Source organism: Erpetoichthys calabaricus, chromosome 1, assembly GCF_900747795.2.
Source record: "Erpetoichthys calabaricus chromosome 1, fErpCal1.3, whole genome shotgun sequence".
Classification (NCBI taxonomy): Eukaryota; Metazoa; Chordata; class Cladistia; order Polypteriformes; family Polypteridae; genus Erpetoichthys; species Erpetoichthys calabaricus.
In genome coordinates this window covers 26,936,677-26,955,731 of record NC_041394.2, presented here as the reverse complement: position 1 = coordinate 26,955,731, position 19,055 = coordinate 26,936,677, and the positions used below count along the sequence as shown (strand labels likewise).

The following is a 19,055-nucleotide window of genomic DNA, read 5'->3' as shown; positions in this document are numbered from 1 at the left end:
CATTTCCAAACCCACCCACCATAAACACTGCTTTTTTTACTTGCTCTATGCTCATCCTGTTACATTATTAACAAATCTTTCCTTGCCAGTAAACTGACAATTAACAAATGCAAAAACAATGTATCTGCCATGCAGCTCTTTTTGTATTTTTTACATTTCAGATCTAAACCAAACCAAATAAAGGGTTAAAAAATAAAAAGACAGGGAATTTTAAAATTAGAACCTACATGCTTCCTGGTGCCAGAGAGTTTGGCTGAAGGAAACACGGGAACGGGAACGAGAGTAAGGAAAGCTCCTTGATACTCTTCTAATAGATGGTATCAGTTTCAATGCTGTTGAGATAAAAGGCCGTCAGCCAGCACAGTAAATCATATGGTGACAGCACACGCCAGTCGTAGGCTGATGAAACAGTATCAAACCATCATGTGGCTGAAAACTCTGATAAGTCTTTAGTGATTTGGCCCAGCAAGCGTTGGAAGTGTCAGCCGGGGAGCCATAAATCAGCAGTGCTTCAAACGGCTGCTCTTCAATTAATAAGCCTGATAGAGATGTCGTCTCTGATGGCTCCTTGCTGCACAGCCCTGGTCTTTGAGCTGTTGCTGCTGCCTGTAGGCTGCAGTATTTAACAGACGCCAGATTGTTGTAAACCTGATTACTTAACAATCATTTGGCTCAACATCTGCAGCTGCACTGAAACACAAACTGTCATGTTACTGCTATCGACTTTTCTATATTGTAGAGAAGCGCTCAGCTCATGCAGATGCTAAACCAGACCAGTCCGCATCCTGCAAAATTTTTCTTTGTATAAATTCTCTTTTTTTACAACTAATAATCTGTCTTGAGCTCTGTTTTTGGTGTACAGGCTGAAAAACTATTTAATGACACTTTATTTTCCCTTTTTGGGTCACACAGAGTAACCAAGTATCCATTTAGCACACAAAACAAGAATTGCACCTATCCCTGAGTCTATAGAAAGGTCTTCAGCATGGAGCTGATCATTGTTATAACATACTCTGATAACTTTAATTTCATTTACCAGGCGGGTTAGCTGTCTATATGGAGTTGCCAAGGTATTCTAATTTAATTTAACATCAAAGTCCATTCAGATAAAGGTTTTTCTATACTGTCCTGGTGTGAATTATCTATATGTTCATGTCTGTGCCCTATGATGAATTGGTGGCTCCTTAAATGATGCCTTGTATGCAAACCCACTGGGGAAGGTTCTATCTCCCTTCAAGCTTGTTATCAAAAATAATGGATGGAGATTTTTATTAATTGGCGGCACAGCGATTAGCATTTCTTTGTAGATTTTCCTTCCACATCCTCAAGAGGGGGCGGCACGGTGGCGCAGTGGGTAGCGCTGCTGCCTCGCAGTTGTGAGACCTGGGGACCTGGGTTCGCTTCCCAGGTCCTCCCTGCGTGGAGTTTGCATGTTCTCCCCGTATCTGCGTGGGTTTCCTCCGGGTGCTCCGGTTTCCTCCCATAGTCCAAAGACATGCAGGTTAAGCGGATTGGCGTTTCTAAATTGGCCCTAGTGTGTGCTTGGTGTGTGGGTGTGTTTGTGTGTGTCCTGCGGTGGGTTGGCACCCTGCCTGGCATTGGTTCCTGCCTTGTGCCCTGTGTTGGCTGGGATTGGCTCCAGCAGACCCCCGTGACCCTGTGTTCGGATTCAGCGGGTTGGAAAATGGATGGATGGATCCTCAAGAGGAGGGGATTAGATTGACTGGCTACTCTATAATGGATCTTTATAAAAGGTGTGTGTCCTGTGATGGACCATTTTCTAAAATTTATTTGGGTCTTATGTGCCCACTTATACTGGAAAATGTGGGTTCAAAAAACACATGGATAGATGCTATGGCCACCAGGAGGTGCTCCAGCTCCCCAAATACCCAACACAACAGGCACAGGCACAAGTCCAACAAACACACAAGGCTTTATTTGGCTGTGGGAAACACTTTCAATTGCTTCCTACCAGTGAACAATACAAAAATCACAGTTTAAAGCACACAATACTTAATCTTCTTTCTTTCTCTTTGTCTTTTCTGCCTCCACTCCTTCCGGCAATGAAGACAGGTGGATTGTTTTAAGTGATCCCCGGAAGTATTTCCGGTGTCCTGAAGGCTTGGCATGAGAGCACTTCCAAGTAAGGATGAAGCCACACTAAGTAGAGCTCCTCAGTCCCCACAACACATCCTGGCGGCACCCACGGCTCCCAACAGGGCTGAGTCACTACACTCCAATTCCCATGAAGCCTAGTGGGAAACCGTGGCGCTGCCGCAACCCAGAGGGCTGCTTTCTATCGCTCCTGGGAAGATAATGCCCTGTGAATGTTCTTTTGCCAGGTCCTTCCAGTGCGGTCCTGCCACGGCCGTTTGCCACAATGCGTCTAGATTTAGAAATAAGAGAACTTGTTACTGCTTCCTGTCAAGAAGTACTATATGACAATCTGTGAAAGTGGGACAGCTAACCACCAATTTGTTACCCTTGCTAATGTCCCCTTGGCCACTAGAGTGCACTTGAGTATCGAGGAGGACAGACAGTCTGGCCCTCCCTAATCACACTCTGTGGTATGAGAAGTCTGCAGGCAATCCTAGTTCTGCTAGGGGCAGCTTCTCAGAGGGTACCTGCAGACCTTTGAGTGCTGGCTGTTTGTGAAGGCTTACCTGACCCAGACTTAAGAGGCTCCTGCAGTCAGGACACATTAGGGCTAGGAGTTGGGAGGAAGCACCACTAAGTGGCTGGACAAGTAAAGGAAGGACGCTCCAAACAACAAGGCAGGGATAATCCCTTGACAGGGTGCCAGTCCATCTCTGGATGAGCACTCACACACATGGGCAAAATTAAGATCACCAATCCACCTAACCTGCATGTTTCTGGACTGTGAGAGGAAATCTGAGCGCCTTTAGGAGACCCATAAAGACACGGGGATAACATAGAAACTCCACACAAAGAGGACCTGGGATGTGAACCCTGGTCTCCTTACTGCAAGGAAGCAGTGCTATCATGCTGCCATCATGCCATCCACAAAATTTATACTATAATCGAGAATATTTAGACTTTAAACATTTAAATTGATACAGTACACATTTTAGTATTTCAAATATCTGATGCAACTCATTATGTACTTCTTCCACATGAAGTAAACCATCACGTCTTATAAACACCTAGCTTACGCTCAGACTTTTTTTTTGGTCATGAACTACAATGTCTAAGGACAGACTAAGGAGGAGCACACAAATGAGGAGAATGAAATGAAGATGCTGACAGGACTTAGCAACAGGTCAATGAGCCAGAGAATGTGATGACACGACAACACTGCATGCTAATAAACTTAATGAGTGACCTCCGAGGATGTGCCCACCACCATACAGTAGAGAGTTCAATATATAGTAGGAGATATTTTATTTGGTGTTCTTACCTTTCCAGATGTCTGTGCCCGGCCGGAGGAGGTGGTGACTGTCAGAAGCATTACTACTGGTCAGGACATCTCTGCAGCTAAAGGAAAGAACAGACAGCGCATTCTCGAGAACAAGCCTAAAAAGCAATCCAGCAGTAAAGGTAAGAGAAACTGAATGCCTTATGTAGGATCTATTACCAAATGTAAGAACAAAACAACATAGCAAGTCTGAGATGTAATCATCTTATCTTGTAGTATCAAATGGGCAGTCAAGTGAATTTGCTGGGACTGGTACCCAAAGTACAGATGGCTACAACGTGCTTCCGCCAACTAGTGCCAAACACTTAATAAAAAGTGAAAGAGAGTATGAGCTAAGCAGAATGAAGTTAATGCTTTCATAAAATAAAATCATTGCCTTGGCATTCTTGTTAGCCTCCTGTCTAGAGGTGTCACTAGACACTGACCTGCATCATGTGGCCAGGAGGAGGTGCATTATTACCGCACAAGTAGGAAGTGAGGGTGGTTTCCCCAAAGCCAAAATTGAGCTGTAATTTACCACCTCACGTCTGTGTTTGTTAGGAATTCTGCATTGGAATCCAGCTTAAGGTGCTTATTTTGGTGAAGCTAAGGAATTTAGTCCATCTGTCTTTCTCGCCTTAAGTGTAGGCGGCAGTGGCAGTTGTTGAGAAAGCATCAGGGTAAGGCTGTCTTTAACCTGACAAAGATTAATACAAGCTTTTCTTAATCAATGATATCTATTGTAGTACTTAATTGATTATTAATACAAGGACAAGTTCATTTGCCATCCTTGATTCAGTATGTGATCTTGCGCAAGTCACTAATAGCTATTCATTCCTAGAAATGTGGAAACACTACAACTTTGTGTTTTAAAGTCATGCTTCTGAACCTTTCTAAAGTTGCAGCTCACTTTTTCCCATGTATGTAAGCGAGTCCACTACTCATCAAGTAGGGCTGGGACCCTAACTGGTGAACTAAGCAAGAAGGTCAGAGCAGAGCCCCCCTTGGATAAACTAAGCCTGCCGTGACACACTACCATTATAAACAATAGCAACCTGTAACCCAATGGTTGACAAACACTGTTTTGAAGCACCTTGTGTTGCTGTTATACTCACTACACCAAAAAAGCTTATTTGTCCTGTACCTTTAGCTTGGCAGAAAGTCTTCACAAGTGACTAAATTGTTGATTTGGCTGCTTTACTCACTGTGTTATCGAGCCTAAACGAGCCAGTTCAACTCCATGACTTTTTTGTGTACTAACATGGAAGTGAGCCTTAAAAGTGTCATGAAACTGTAACTGCATTCAATGCGGAAATGAACTACAGTATATCTCTCTATTATAAAAGATAACTGCATTCAATGCGGAAATGAACTACAGTATATCTCTCTATTATAAAAGAAAACCCTGAGACAAGACGATTTCCAAGAGATTTTTTCAAGTCTCGCAAGACAAGACTTTTGCCATGAGATTTTTTCAAGTCATGCCCTTCTCTCAACCATGCACACGGTCCTCTTACCCCTCAGAGTGAATGCTTTTGACAGACTCAGTTCCTGCTCTCTCAGATCTTATACATTTTTACGTTTTCCTCACTTTAAGACCCCAAATAAAGCGGACTTATTATGTCTGAATCTAACTGAAGAATTTCATCCTGAACGGTTATCAACAGAAGAAATGAGTACACGGGCAATCCTAGCACCGAGAAACGATGAAGTCAAACGAATTAATGAGAAAATTGTCGATCGGTTACACAGCAAATTGATTAAATGCGTATCAATATACTATGCTGAAACAGTTGGTGGTGATGGTGCAGAAGATAAAAACATCAACTTACAATATCACGAAAAATATCTACAACCGTTAACACCATCCGGTCTTCCACCACCCAAAGTACTGTTGAAAGAAGAATGTATCCAAGAAAGTTAATGTAGTACATCTTCCGCAGATAACAGACAACAAAGGAGACCTTGATATGCCATTCGTATTAAAACGTTAGCAGTTTCCTGTTAGAATAGCTTTTGTAAAGACAATAAACAAATCAGAGAGACAAACATTCAAAAAAGTCGGTTTATTTATTAGAGAGCAAGAAACGAAATTCACTCACGGGCAGTTATACATTGCATTGTCAGGATGCAAGTCCAAACACTGAATTGAAATTCAATGATATATTGACCAAAATTTAATTTAAAAAATAGTTTTTACAGAAGTTTTACAGTAAAAGTGTAAGTTAAGAAAGTATTTGTGTGTTAATTTCAAAGCCAAACAGAACAAAATCATATAACGCAATGAATATCTCTTAACGCAACATGAAACATAATCCATCCATCCATCCATCCATCCATTGTCTCCCGCTTATCCGAGGTCGGGTCGCGGGGGCAGCAGCTTGAGCAGAGATGCCCAGACTTCCCTCTCCCCGGCCACTTCTTCTAGCTCTTCCGGGAGAATCCCAAGGCGTTCCCAGGCCAGTCGAGAGACATAGTCCCTCCAACGTGTCCTGGGTCTTCCCCGGGGCCTCCTCCCGGTTAGACGTGCCCGGAACACCTCACCAGGGAGGCGTCCAGGAGGCATCCTGATCAGATGCCCGAGCCACCTCATCTGACTCCTCTCGATGCGGAGGAGCAGCGGCTCTACTCTGAGCCCCTCCCGGATGACTGAGCTTCTCACCCTATCTTTAAGGGAAAGCCCAGACACCCTGTGGAGGAAACTCATTTCAGCCGCTTGTATTCGCGATCTCGTTCTTTCGGTCACTGCCCATAGTTCATGACCATAGATGAGAGTAGGAACATAGATCGACTGGTAAATTGAGAGCTTCGCCTTGCGGCTCAGATCCTTTTTCACCCCGACTGACCGATGCAGAGCCCGCATTACTGCGGATGCCGCACCGATCCGCCTGTCGATCTCACGCTCCATTCTTCCCTCACTCGTGAACAAGACCCCGAGATACTTGAACTCCTCCACTTGGGGCAGGATCTCGCTCCCAGCCCTGAGAGGGCACTCCACCCTTTTCCAGCTGAGGACCATGGTCTCGGATTTGGAGGTGCTGATTCTCATCCCAGCCGCTTCACACTCGGCTGCGAACCGATCCATAATTTAACATAATTTACTTTCATATTATTATGTTTTACTATTTTTTAATATGGTTAATTACTCGCTGTAATGTAAAATAGTTAGTTCTATTATGAATATGTAATAATCCCCATGAAAATAAAAAGCTGTTCAAATTGTACATCCACTTCTCCATATGCAAGCGGCAGAACTGCAAAGTGGCTAGCACATAGTGCCGGCCCAGGGGTAGGCGAGCAAAGTCCCCATGTACAGTAATATAATTCTTCTGTCAATTTCCTGTACTTCCTTAATCTAGGTGTCACAGTTGAAGGTTGGCCAGGGCCTTTCCTGGCAGCACCGGATATCAGGAGCACTGGTCCATCACAAGGCACACTCAAAGCACACCCAGTGTACACTCAGAGGGCTGATTTAGAGTCACCAGTAAAACTAACCTGCATGTCTTTAGAACGCACAAGAAAAGCTGCACATTGTAAAGAAAAAAAGGAAAGAAAAAAATAAACCCGCAGACAATGGAATGAAGTGTACACTTCCTAAAGGCAGTTATCAGGATGGGCCTCAAGTCCAGTTTTCTGGATCAGTTAGGCAACAGTGCTAATACAAAGTTGGTCTCTAATAATCACTTGAAACTGCATTGATCGAAAGGTATGCAAAAAATAACGTTATACATGTATACTGCTTTTACTGTTTCCAGATAAATGAATAGTTACATGGATGTAGACCATTGCATATATAGTGACTTTACACATATAAGAAACAGTCTGCCAATTTAGTCTCTGATAACATTATTTTCTAAAACCACCGGGGTAGGTACACAGTCAGGGGTGGGTGGACCCTAATCAGGTAGCATTGGGTTCAAGGGAAGAACCAATGCCAGCAGGAACACCAAGTCAGTTATAGTGCGCACTCATACTAGTACTAAGTTTTTCCTCCCACTTCCCAGTAACTTAACTAGTGCTGCATGATTTTAGGGGAGTATGTGAGTAAACATTCCCTCAGATGGATCACCACCTCAGCCAGGGTGAGTTCCTACCCTGCACCCAATACTGTACAGACATGCAACACACTTTCAATGTCAGTTTGTTCTGCAGCAACTGACTGAGAGTATCTGCATTTTTTCTATTACATATAATGAATATCTTTGGGATTTTAAATGTAATTAAAGTCTCCTTAAATAAGTCCCAATCATTAAGGTTGGATCATCAGCAGTTGACTTCAAGGGTCCACTAAGAACTTCCAAGTGTTTTATTTACAGGATGCCATTCCTTTGTGAATAAGGCAAGTGAGCAGTTTAATGATTTAAAAAAAGTATTAAAACATGCAGCAGTGTAGATGTTATTTTTAAAATAGACCATATAAAGGAGGCAGTTTTTATTTCCACAAATTTTTTAAAAGGCTTGGCATGTTTATATATTTTCCTCTTGTGACACGACCACCAGGGCACTGTAGCACCACAATCTGTAAAGGACAGGGAAACACTAAGTCATACTTGTATGAAGCTCATACTATAATTATTGGTAACTCTGCTGTACTCTGGATGTTCAACTAAGATGTGTCCCCTCTGTACTTTTATTCCTTCAATATAAGCCAGGCCAATAAAACAACCAAATGTCTGGAAGATTTTATAGCTTTTGACACTGCTACACATGCAACTTATTAATCTCCATTACCACTTCCTTTCAAGCCCACTGCTGGTCAGCTTTTAACGATTCTCGCACGGCGCTGCCATCAGCATTGTCATGTGTGATTGAAGTCTGTGTTATGCCATGCACCACACCTTCCTAGACATATGATTTTATCCACCTCCTATAATTTCAAAATGCTTCTGCATTCTAGTCTGGTAAATAAGTTTTATTGGCAGATTTGAGAAACTTGGAAGTTTGAGCCCTGCTAGAAATTTTCACAGTAACACAGTAGCTTTATACAAGCATGCCAGATAAATTAAATATATTTTGGAGGAGAAAAACCCCACGGTGCTGGACAAGGATCACATGTTTACTGCCATCATAGCACAAGAGATTGTAGGGTTGCTGTGGTTCACCGTGTACATGGACGATAAGCCATACCCCACTATCAGGGTGCCCAGCTACCATGGAAAGTTTGAGATGGGAGCCTTTTCCTTTAAATCCAGACACCAAAGATTTACACTCAAGAAACTCTAGGCAGAGATGTTTCTTGAAGCAGATCTGACACTGATCCCAGCCACAGCATGGCTCCTTGCCCCCCGAATTTCCAGACTAGACAATATCTGTGCGGAGTACATTTGTTCACCCCAATGCCCATGTGGGTTCCTTCCATGTTCACAAAACTTGGGAGGTAAATTAGTGACTCTAAGTAGGTGTTTTTATTATTATTTTATACTAGCCAAAGTACCAAGTGTTGCCGGTATAAATAAATAGGCAGAAACTTATTTTTTTTTAGAAATTCAACATGGCTAAATACAACCCTCAATGTGACAAAAAATATACTATTAGACAAAACCTATAATCCTGCAAGACAATAAATCTTTTCCAATCTTGTTGAGTGGTGTGAAAAACTATTTGCCCCCTTCCTGATTTCTTATTCTTTTGCATGTTTGTCACACAAAATGTTTCTGATCATCAAACACATTTAACCATTAGTCAAATATAACACAAGTAAACACAAAATGCAGTTTTTAAATGATGGTGTTTATTATTTAGGGAGAAAAAAATCCAAACCTACATGGCCCTGTGTGAAAAAGTAATTGCCCCCTTGTTAAAAAATAACCTAACTGTGGTGTATCACACCTGAGTTCAATTTCCGTAGCCACCCCCAGGCCTGATTACTGCCACACCTGTTTCAATCAAGAAATCACTTAAATAGGAGCTGCCTGACACAGAGAAGTAGACCAAAAGCACCTCAAAAGCTAGACGTCATGCCAAGATCCAAAGAAATTCAGGAACAAATGAGAACAGCAGTAATTGAGATCTATCAGTCTGGTAAAGGTTATAAAGCCATTTCTAAAGCTTTGGGACTCCAGCGAACCACAGTGAGAGCCATTATCCACAAATGGCAAAAACATGGAACAGTGGTGAACCTTCCCAGGAGTGGCCGGCCGACCAAAATTACCCCAAGAGCGCAGAGACGACTCATCCGAGAGGTCACAAAAGACCCCAGGACAACATCTAAAGAACTGCAGGCCTCACTTGCCTCAATTAAGGTCAGTGTTCACGACTCCACCATAAGAAAGAGACTGGGCAAAAACGGCCTGCATGGCAGATTTCCAAGATGCAAACCACTGTTAAGCAAAAAGAACATTAGGGCTCGTCTCAATTTTGCTAAGAAACATCTCAATGATTGCCAAGACTTTTGGGAAAATACCTTGTGGACTGATGAGTCAAAAGTTGAACTTTTTGGAAGGCAAATGTCCCGTTACATCTGGCGTAAAAGGAACACAGCATTTCATAAAAAGAACATCATACCAACAGTAAAATATGGTGGTGGTAGTGTGATGGTCTGGGGTTGTTTTGCTGCTTCAGGACCTGGAAGGCTTGCTGTGATAGATGGAACCATGAATTCTACTGTCTACCAAAAAATCCTGAAGGAGAATGTCCGGCCATCTGTTCGTCAACTCAAGCTGAAGCGATCTTGGGTGCTGCAACAGGACAATGACCCAAAACACACCAGCAAATCCACCTCTGAATGGCTGAAGAAAAACAAAATGAAGACTTTGGAGTGGCCTAGTCAAAGTCCTGACCTGAATCCAATTGAGATGCTATGGCATGACCTTAAAAAGGCGGTTCATGCTAGAAAACCCTCAAATAAAGCTGAATTACAACAATTTTGCAAAGATGAGTGGGCCAAAATTCCTCCAGAGCGCTGTAAAAGACTCATTGCAAGTTATCGCAAACGCTTGATTGCAGTTATTGCTGCTAAGGGTGGCCCAACCAGTTATTAGGTTCAGGGGGCGATTACTTTTTCACACAGGGCCATGTAGGTTTGGATTTTTTTTTCTCCCTAAATAATAAAAACCATCATTTAAAAACTGCATTTTGTGTTTACTTGTGTTATATTTGACTAATGGTTAAATGTGTTTGATGATCAGAAACATTTTGTGTGACAAACATGCAAAAGAATAAGAAATCAGGAAGGGGGCAAATAGTTTTTCACACCACTGTACCTGTTGTTTTTGAGATTATGCACTGGCCAGTAGAAAACTGATGATGATCAACCATAGCACACTCCTCTTGCCCGATGGACATATCCATTTCAGCTCCACCCTCCTGTTATAACTCTGCTCCCCAATATAACATAAGTGAACAAACAAACAGACATCCAAATGACTTAAATCTTTATTTAAATAGATTTAAATGAGTTAGGAAAGTCAACTTCCATATGTACGACTCTTTCTTTGCATTTGAAACACAAATACTTTAAGTGACATGCTCAGTGTCATACAGTGAATAAGAGGTAGAAAATAAACCAGCAACCTTGGCGTTTACAGTCCAGACCCTTAGCCACTACAACACGCCACATGCCGTTGTACGCCCGCACATACCATGTGAGGGGCTGATGTCCCACCTAGTCTTGGTCCCTGCCTTGCACCTGGTGTAGACTGGGAATGTTAAAGTCCAAGGATTTTTTTTAAACATTAATATAAAGAAGCAGAAATGTGTATAAATATTTACACAGAATTCTGAATTTAATTTCAAATCACAGCAGCTCAAAATTCAGAGATTTAATTTTCAAATTGTTTGCATATTATGCTGAGCACAAAAAGGCTCCACTATTTATTTCTTGTTTTATGCTTAAACCTTTGGGGTCGGGGTTACAAATGTACAGCATGCATTTTTCTGTTTTTTATTGGGATGCCTTTCTCTCTTTCTCATTTGCGTGTTCTCTGTCTCTTGCTTGCTCCAAGCCAGAAGGCAGCAGCATAGCAAACATGAAAAGGCTGCCTTGTGACTCACTTGTGGATTCAACAGTTGTGTTTAAAGCACTTCAGTATCCTATCAACTTGTTAAAAAAAGGAAGAAAATGAAAAGGAATTTGGACAGAGGTTTGGGGTATACCTTATTAAACTAGATAAGACCTATTTACCCAGTGCAGAGTACACCATCTTGAAGTTTACACACAAGTGCACTCATCTCCCATTACAGCAAAAGTTAAGAAGCAAGTGACCTGAGTAATAAAGGTCTACACTTATGTTTATCATTCTAGGAAGAATGAATATGTGAGGTTTGCTTATTTAATATGTAAATGAAAACATGAAATCATAACAAATGTTAATACTGTACACAAAACCTGGATAATCATAAATAATTGTAGCAATTTGCCAAAATATGAGAAGCTAAACTAAACCCATAAAACAAGTCACTTAATATAATTTTCTTAAATTGCTACTTGAATTGCAACACCAGTGCCTTTTTATTAGTTAAGAAGAATGTAGAGTTTTAAATTCAGTCTCGTTAAGTGCTGATTCATATTAAGTCTATAAAAGAAAATTAAAGCACTTAACACAAAATACACTTGGGCTACTAGACACTTACAGCTGGAGTTGGGGAAGGGTGTCCCTGTTGAAACTCCACCAGGAATGAGAGAGAAAGAGCAACCTATGAGTGCAAATACTTTAGTTTTAGAACAAAATATTTTATAAAAACTGGTAAGTTTATTATAAAAAGTGTAAAAGGTGGATCAACAAACTGTTTGGTGCACCACCAACTTGCCTGAAGGAGCAGCCAGTCCCAAGTCAAGTCCACTGTTAGAGCAGAAAGAGCTCACAGACATTGACAACTGCTCTATAGGATGATAAATATTGCCTACTATACTCATAATGTTGTGTTGTGAATCTAAAAAAATCTGACACTTTTTTTAGTTTGGCTATACTGCACATGATCCTAATCCAGTGTCTCAGTCTCAAACTTTCTTTCAGTTATTTGATTACTGCCTGAATGTAACCTCACTGTTGCTTTCATGCCAGTGTTATAAAAGGTACTAGTGTGAGGACACGTACTGTATTTAGACTTGCACACAGATTGAATGTTGAAGATGAGGGAGGATTTTACAACCCAGTTTCCTGCTCTGTTGGAGGTTGCTTTGTTATTTATAACACTTCATTCAGTTGTGCCATTTTGATTTACTGTATCGATACACAATTTGACAATGCAGCTATTTTTAAATATTTAACTGTAAAGCGCACTCTGGTGTTTATGGAGGTTAGGTGCTACCAGCTACCAGTTTTAGAATTTCCTTAACAGTTTCCATCTTCAAATCGGCTAAACATTTTTTGCTTCTATCCCTAATGTAGACAGCATTGTTGATAAACCCTTCTCACCACACCCCACTCCTTGTCTTTATTTTTATTAATTTTTTATTTCTAGTTTTCTGTTAAATGCATGATACCAGAAACCAGTCTTCTTATGGCAAAAACTTTAAAATGTTATTTTTGTGACAATGTGCAATAAAGTCAACATTGTAGTAAGCCCAAGCTAAGCTTTAAGATTTGGATTGGTGCCCAGAAGGGTGTTTCGATTTGGCTCCGCAGTCAATTAGGCCACTTATATTGTGTTTCTTTTTGTTTTTTAAAACCTTCTCTTAACAAATTGGACAGAAAAAAGTGTGTGGATCTACATGATGCCAAATGTTGTAATTAAGGTGCAATGTATTTTGACAGAATAATTCCCTGTTGTTTGCTGACTATTAAAAGCCCTCAACGGTAGACCAATGAATGTACAGTAGCTGTAAGTTGGTTGTTTATGACTTCATGTTAAAAAGACGTTTAATTTAAAATAAAGCAAATAACACTATAAATCAAATATGACATGGTGCTGCCTGGACAGCACAGTACATTACTGCTTCTTACAACATAATATTAGTTTGATTCATGGCTAGGGAGCTTTCTTTTTTCCCCCAGAGATGCCAGTGTCTTTACAAAGTACCAAGAGAAATGGTTAGATAAACTGACAACTCCCTACTGGCCCTGTATGGCTGTGTGCCCTGTGAAGGACTAGTGTACTGTTAGAGTTTACTACAGTCCGGTATCTGCTGCTATTAGTATAGCCTAGGAATCTACTTCATATTAAACTATATAAAGCAGGTTCAAAAAGTGAAGGGTTGGGTGGAAGTTCATTCTCTAACCTTTAAAGTATGGAAAAAAGTAAAAGATTTCCCATTTGTTTTTTGTCTTAATGTAGGACAGGAAGGTGACAACTGCCTACGGACCTCAGATTGTGCACCTGGATATTGCTGTGCACGCCACTTCTGGGACAAGATTTGCAAGCGCATGCCCAAGGAGGGAGAGGTGTGCTCTAAACGGGGACGAAAAGAGGTCCCCCAGAGCCATGAGCTGTTTCAGCGTTGTGAGTGTAGCCCCGGCCTCAGCTGTCGACTTCAGAGTGACAACAAAGACAAACAAAATTCTCGACTTCGAGTGTGCCTGCGGCCCTTAGAAGGTTCCACAAAAAAGGAAGCTGGCAGCAGCTCAAAAAAACTTAAAAGGAAGCGGAGACACTGAAAGGACATACCCTGTGCCCCTGCCTAAGGGGTCATCATCAGAAGACTTTATTCACCAGTCATTTTGATACTGCTGCCAGGAGTCTACTAAAAGGTCCAATCATCCCTCATATTCACTTCTTGTGAAGGACAATGCTTCTAATGAATGAACAATCACTACAATGGCATTTTAATCAAAATATCTCAAACTGTTTAAACATTCATCTCTCCACTAGTTCAATCTAACAATTGGAAAAAAGCTTAGCCTGTCACCAAATGGCACTTGGTAAAGTGTGGCCCTGTAAATAACATCAATCAGTTTATGCAAGAATATTCAAAATAACAGTTGGGCCACCCAAAAAAAAATAATATTACGTACTAAACGGAAATCCTCTTGAACACGACAGTTACATACTTATCCAGTCCTTTACCATAAATTGGGCCCAAATAGGTGTGAAGAGACAACTCTTCTCATTGCATTAACCTATTACAGTTCTGTGTTTTAGACTTTTCATTGTTTGAGAACATTTACTTTCTTCAAAAGATGAAAATGTTCTTGGTTTGTAACAAATGTATTCAGCGGTTTGGTTCAACTGACCTTTTAGGTGCTAAGGAAGCCAAAGCTTAGCTATGGAATTATGTCAAAGGCTGGGTTGACAGTGCTGGGAGTGTGACAGAGAACAAAAAAAATAATTCAATTATGGATCATAAAACAGAATCCATTCAAAGAAGCTCTACCACCAGCACTGCAAGGCAAATAGTCTTTTTAATATTTATGGATAAGCATTTAAGACACACTCTGGAAAGGATGCTCCTAGAACCAAAAACCTACACATGAACATTCACAACAGACTTGAGGTTCACTTTGCCCATTCTCTAGTTGTATTGGCAGCTGCTACACATATGTACAGTTTAGTACAAGATTACGTAATCTGCTCATTAGAAAATAAAATTAAAGTGAGTTGCTTAACATATTTACTTAAGTCTTAAGTCTTTCATACAGAGTTTCAAAAATGTAGGAAGAACTGAAATATAAGATATTACATAGATACTTAAAAATGGCTGTACCTCTAAAATACATATTGGCCATTTCATACTAGAAGTAGCTCATCCCTATTCACTGTAAGTGCGAAAGAAAACACAAGGCACTGTTAAGTACTGACTAATGCATAAGGCGAGATTGCAAGAAGCTGGAATAAAGAATAGCAGACACCATCCGATCCGATAGTAGAAAAAGCGGGAGAAAGTTAAGAATCTGGCATTCCATACTGCAGGTCCTGCAAGGTGAAGATAAGAAGGTCAAGCCACTTTTTTCCTGGAGGCACAAATAAAGACAATGACAGAAATATTAACATTTCCATAGTTTTGTTTTTCCTTTGTGTTTTTAACAGAATAAAAACTGCATATTGCTATTACCACCTTTATCTTTCAGCTTAGTCTTTCCACGCCTCCTCTTAAAAGCTCTGAATTTTACAACCAGAATAATTAAATGTATATTTTTATGTTAAATCTTTCTTTTTCAATAAAATTAAAACAGAATAAAATTTTATCTGCATTTATTTTTTTGTATTTTATAAATCTTCTACACACTTCAGCAAGATTCACTTACAATGTAAAAGTAGCTGTGTTCATCCAAATGATGCCATACATCAAGTAAAGTTGTAAACCCATGATGTCAGACTGCTTCCAGTTTTCTGCAACTCATTCATTCCCTTAGATCAGGGTACCCTCCATGATCTCTAGTCACTAGATAACATGATTCATGGTGACTGCTCTCCCATACAGAGGTTACATATTTCTAGTTTGTTGTGTCTGCATATATTAGAAATTAACACTTTACTTAAAAGGAGGTATAGGAAGAAGTCCTGGTCATTATAAATTAAAAATAAAAAAAATACAGAAATCTCTAAAAACCTTTTGTACAAAAGCCAGGACTTTTTTTAAACAGCTTTTAAGATATTTTCATTAAAAACAAAAACACACTTTCACACACAAAAAGTTTGCTGTTCATCAGTTGTCACTCGCTGCGTTCTTTGGGCTCTCGATATTTCCACTCAATGTAGTCAAAGATATCTTTCTCACTGTCCACTGGTAAAGGCTCACCAGGCATACCTGTATAAAAAAACAATAAATACATAAATGAAAGAAAGAAAGAAAAGTAAGAAAATCATAAAATATATATACTGTGTGTATGTATATATATTATATAGGGGGTGAAAAGAAGTCATGAAAAGAAATTTGAGAAGGATCAATAGGCTAAGAAGTCTCAGAATTGTCCACACAAGAATAAAGACGTATGGAGAGTTGCATTTTGCAGTATAGTGTTGTACATTGGAATGCACAGGAAGAGTCCCTCAAAGTCAGTATAAACCCTGCACCACTATACCATGACACCAGGTATATGTAATCTACATGATTAGGTGGTAATCAGAGATGGTGTATGACCAAGTAGCCTAATCCAAATTTTCAAAATTCTCAAAAGCAGTGAAAAAGTTAATCCAACAGAATTTCTTCAGTTACTGTAAATTGTGAACCATATACTTAAAGACACCAGTGGAAAAGAAGAGGAAGTGCATTTAGCATTTAATTCTGTAAGCATATCTTCACTAAGAAAGTTGTCTAAAACTTTAATTCTAAGCATGGCTATTAAATAATGAGACTGATGCTCTAACTTAGTTTTAAAGAAGACAGAGCACATTTCAACTTCTTTTCCCTTCAATACTGAGCAAACTTCATGGGGGCGGCCAGAGGGCCCAACGTCCTCTAGTGGGCTCTATGCTCACTGCCCAGGACCGTGGAGCTCAATTGGCATTTGCCATAGAATACCAGGATTGGCAGGTACACCACTGGGTCCCTGTACTTTTCACAGATGAGAGCAGGTTCACCCTGAGCACATGTGACAGACGTGAAAGGGTCTGAAGAAGCTGTAGAGAACATTATGCTGCCTGAAACATCATTCAGCATGACCGGTATGGTGGTGGGACAATGATGGTCTGGGGAGGCATATCCATGGAGGGACACACAGACCTCTACGGGCTAGACAACGGCACCTTGACTGCCATTAGGTATCAGGATGAAATCCTTGGACCCACTGTCAGACCCTATGCTGGTGAAGTGGGAACTGGGTTCGTCCTGGTGCACAACAATGCCCGGCATCATGTGTTGAGAGTATGCAAGCAGTTCCTGGAGGATGAAGGAATTGATACCATTGACTGGCCCCCACGCTTGCCTGACCTAACTCCAATACAACACCTCTGGGACATTATGTTTCGGTCCATGCCAGGCTGCACCTCAGACTGTCCAATGATGCCCTGGTCCAGATCTGGGAGGAGATCCTCCAGGACACCATCCATCATCTCATTAGGAGCATGCCCCGACATTTTCAGGCATGCATACAAGCACATGGGGGCCATACAAACTACTGAGTAAGATTTGGAGTTGCTGCAATGAAATTTTGGCAAAATGGACTAGCCTGCCGCATCATTTTTTCACGTTGATGTTCGGGGTGTCTTTGAATTCAGCCCTATGTAGGTTGACAATTTTCATTTCCATCAAACGATGTGGCATCCTTTCACTCCTAACACATTACCCAGTCCATATCAGTATAGATATCCATCATGATTTTTTTCCCCATTGAGATCTGATGCGTTTTCAATGTGTTCCTTAAATTTTTGGAGCAGTTTAGTTTCATCCCCTTGCCCTGATCCTATATCTCACCACAATTTAATCTCTGAGTTCTACAGAGAGTTCCTTGGACTTCATGACTTGGATTTTGCAAACCTATCTGAAAAGATGTTTTCACTTTGTCGTTATGGGTTACTGAGTGTTGAATGATGGGCAATAACAGTACATTTTATTAATTTTAAATGGATCCTACAACAAGGGATACTTTCTGAACCCACTGTGGATGAACTCTCTGTTGCAATGGTGAGTGGCAATGGGTTGCACGTTGATTATGACATGGAAAAAAGAAAATTCACGGTACTCTGTGCACATTGCAATGACCCTATCAACTTGTAAAAGTGCATAAGATTCTTAAAAAATTGAGTGACATGAAATAGTTAAAAATTTGAGAACATACCGTTTGAAACTCTTCATTAGAAAGAAAAATAAATACTGCCTCAAAATGTATAGAAGCATACGTTTATAGGTTTAAAAATCTTTCTTCCTGTGCCTGTGTGGGCTTTTCTCACAAATCATCAAGACATGCATGTAAACTGGTTAAAGGTAAGTAAGTAGGGGTGTGCACACACAAGTATATACTATAGTACACAGGGGTCATTTCTTGTCAGTATTGGGTGCAAGTCAGAAACTATCTTCAGCCTTGGACTGTTTAAGCAGGTTTGAAAAAGTATAAAAGGAGTTCTTTTCAAAAAGCTCTAGTAAGCAGACAGCCAGAGCTCTAGATACATCCTAAAATTTCCTCAAAACGCAACTGTAACCCTATAAAAGACTGGCAGTGGAGAGCTGTTAAAAAGGTGCTTTAAGAACCTCTCTAAATGACAAATTAATTAAAGCTCGTGGTTATGTTTTCACAAAAGTTTATCAACAAAAACAGCCAACATAGTCAAGAAACTTGTTAAAAGTAACAGCTGATCTATCAATTTGCATACCAGAGGCACCATGAAATAGCCTGAGGCATTCAAGCAAACTTCTGACCTGTCACTCCAAGGGGTCGGATAGAATACTCATTCAAGGTAAAGCCCATGTCTAGAGCACGTGCTCGCATGTTCTTATTGAAGATGTCACTGCCAGTGAAGTAGAGAACCCCGCAGTAATATTGGTCTTTGGGAATCAACCTGTGAAGGGAAAATTAAGACATTATTCTGGTGTCAGAATGAATCTTTCGCTTCTAAACAACAGTATGAAAGCATACCTGATATCAATCCTGCGATGGTAAAATTCAAAGCTGGAACATTCAGAATCTAACTGGCACACACCCTGTAAGAAAAATAAGATGACGAAGGTGTTTTATACTGCACCTTACATAACCTAAAATATTTTGCTGCATATTTACTGCTTCCACAGTATATTTTAATCACACATAGTGTCTGTGATAAGGTTTAAATGAAATTTCTGTATCTTTAAGAATTTTAATCACAATTTGAACACAAATTGATGCCGGAA

General features: G+C 40.4%; 2 protein-coding genes across 2 annotated transcripts in view; one reads left to right on the top strand and one right to left on the bottom strand.

The window, feature by feature from the left end:
* The window catches only part of LOC114665818 (dickkopf-related protein 4-like), a 35,278-nt gene extending 21,328 nt beyond the window's left edge, over nt 1–13,950 (top strand). Inside the window, exons 3-4 of the mRNA XM_028820450.2 lie at nt 3,427–3,558; nt 13,631–13,950. Of these exons, the coding sequence (XP_028676283.1) occupies nt 3,427–3,558; nt 13,631–13,950 (452 nt within the window). The remainder of the gene's footprint in view (nt 1–3,426; nt 3,559–13,630) is intronic.
* The window catches only part of polb (polymerase (DNA directed), beta), an 80,288-nt gene continuing 74,237 nt past the window's right edge, over nt 13,005–19,055 (bottom strand). The window contains exons 12-14 of the mRNA XM_028796551.2: nt 18,805–18,869; nt 18,588–18,727; nt 13,005–16,040 (exon numbers count right to left, since the gene is read on the bottom strand). Coding sequence (XP_028652384.1) covers nt 15,946–16,040; nt 18,588–18,727; nt 18,805–18,869 — 300 coding nt within the window. The 3' untranslated portion in view covers nt 13,005–15,945. The remainder of the gene's footprint in view (nt 16,041–18,587; nt 18,728–18,804; nt 18,870–19,055) is intronic.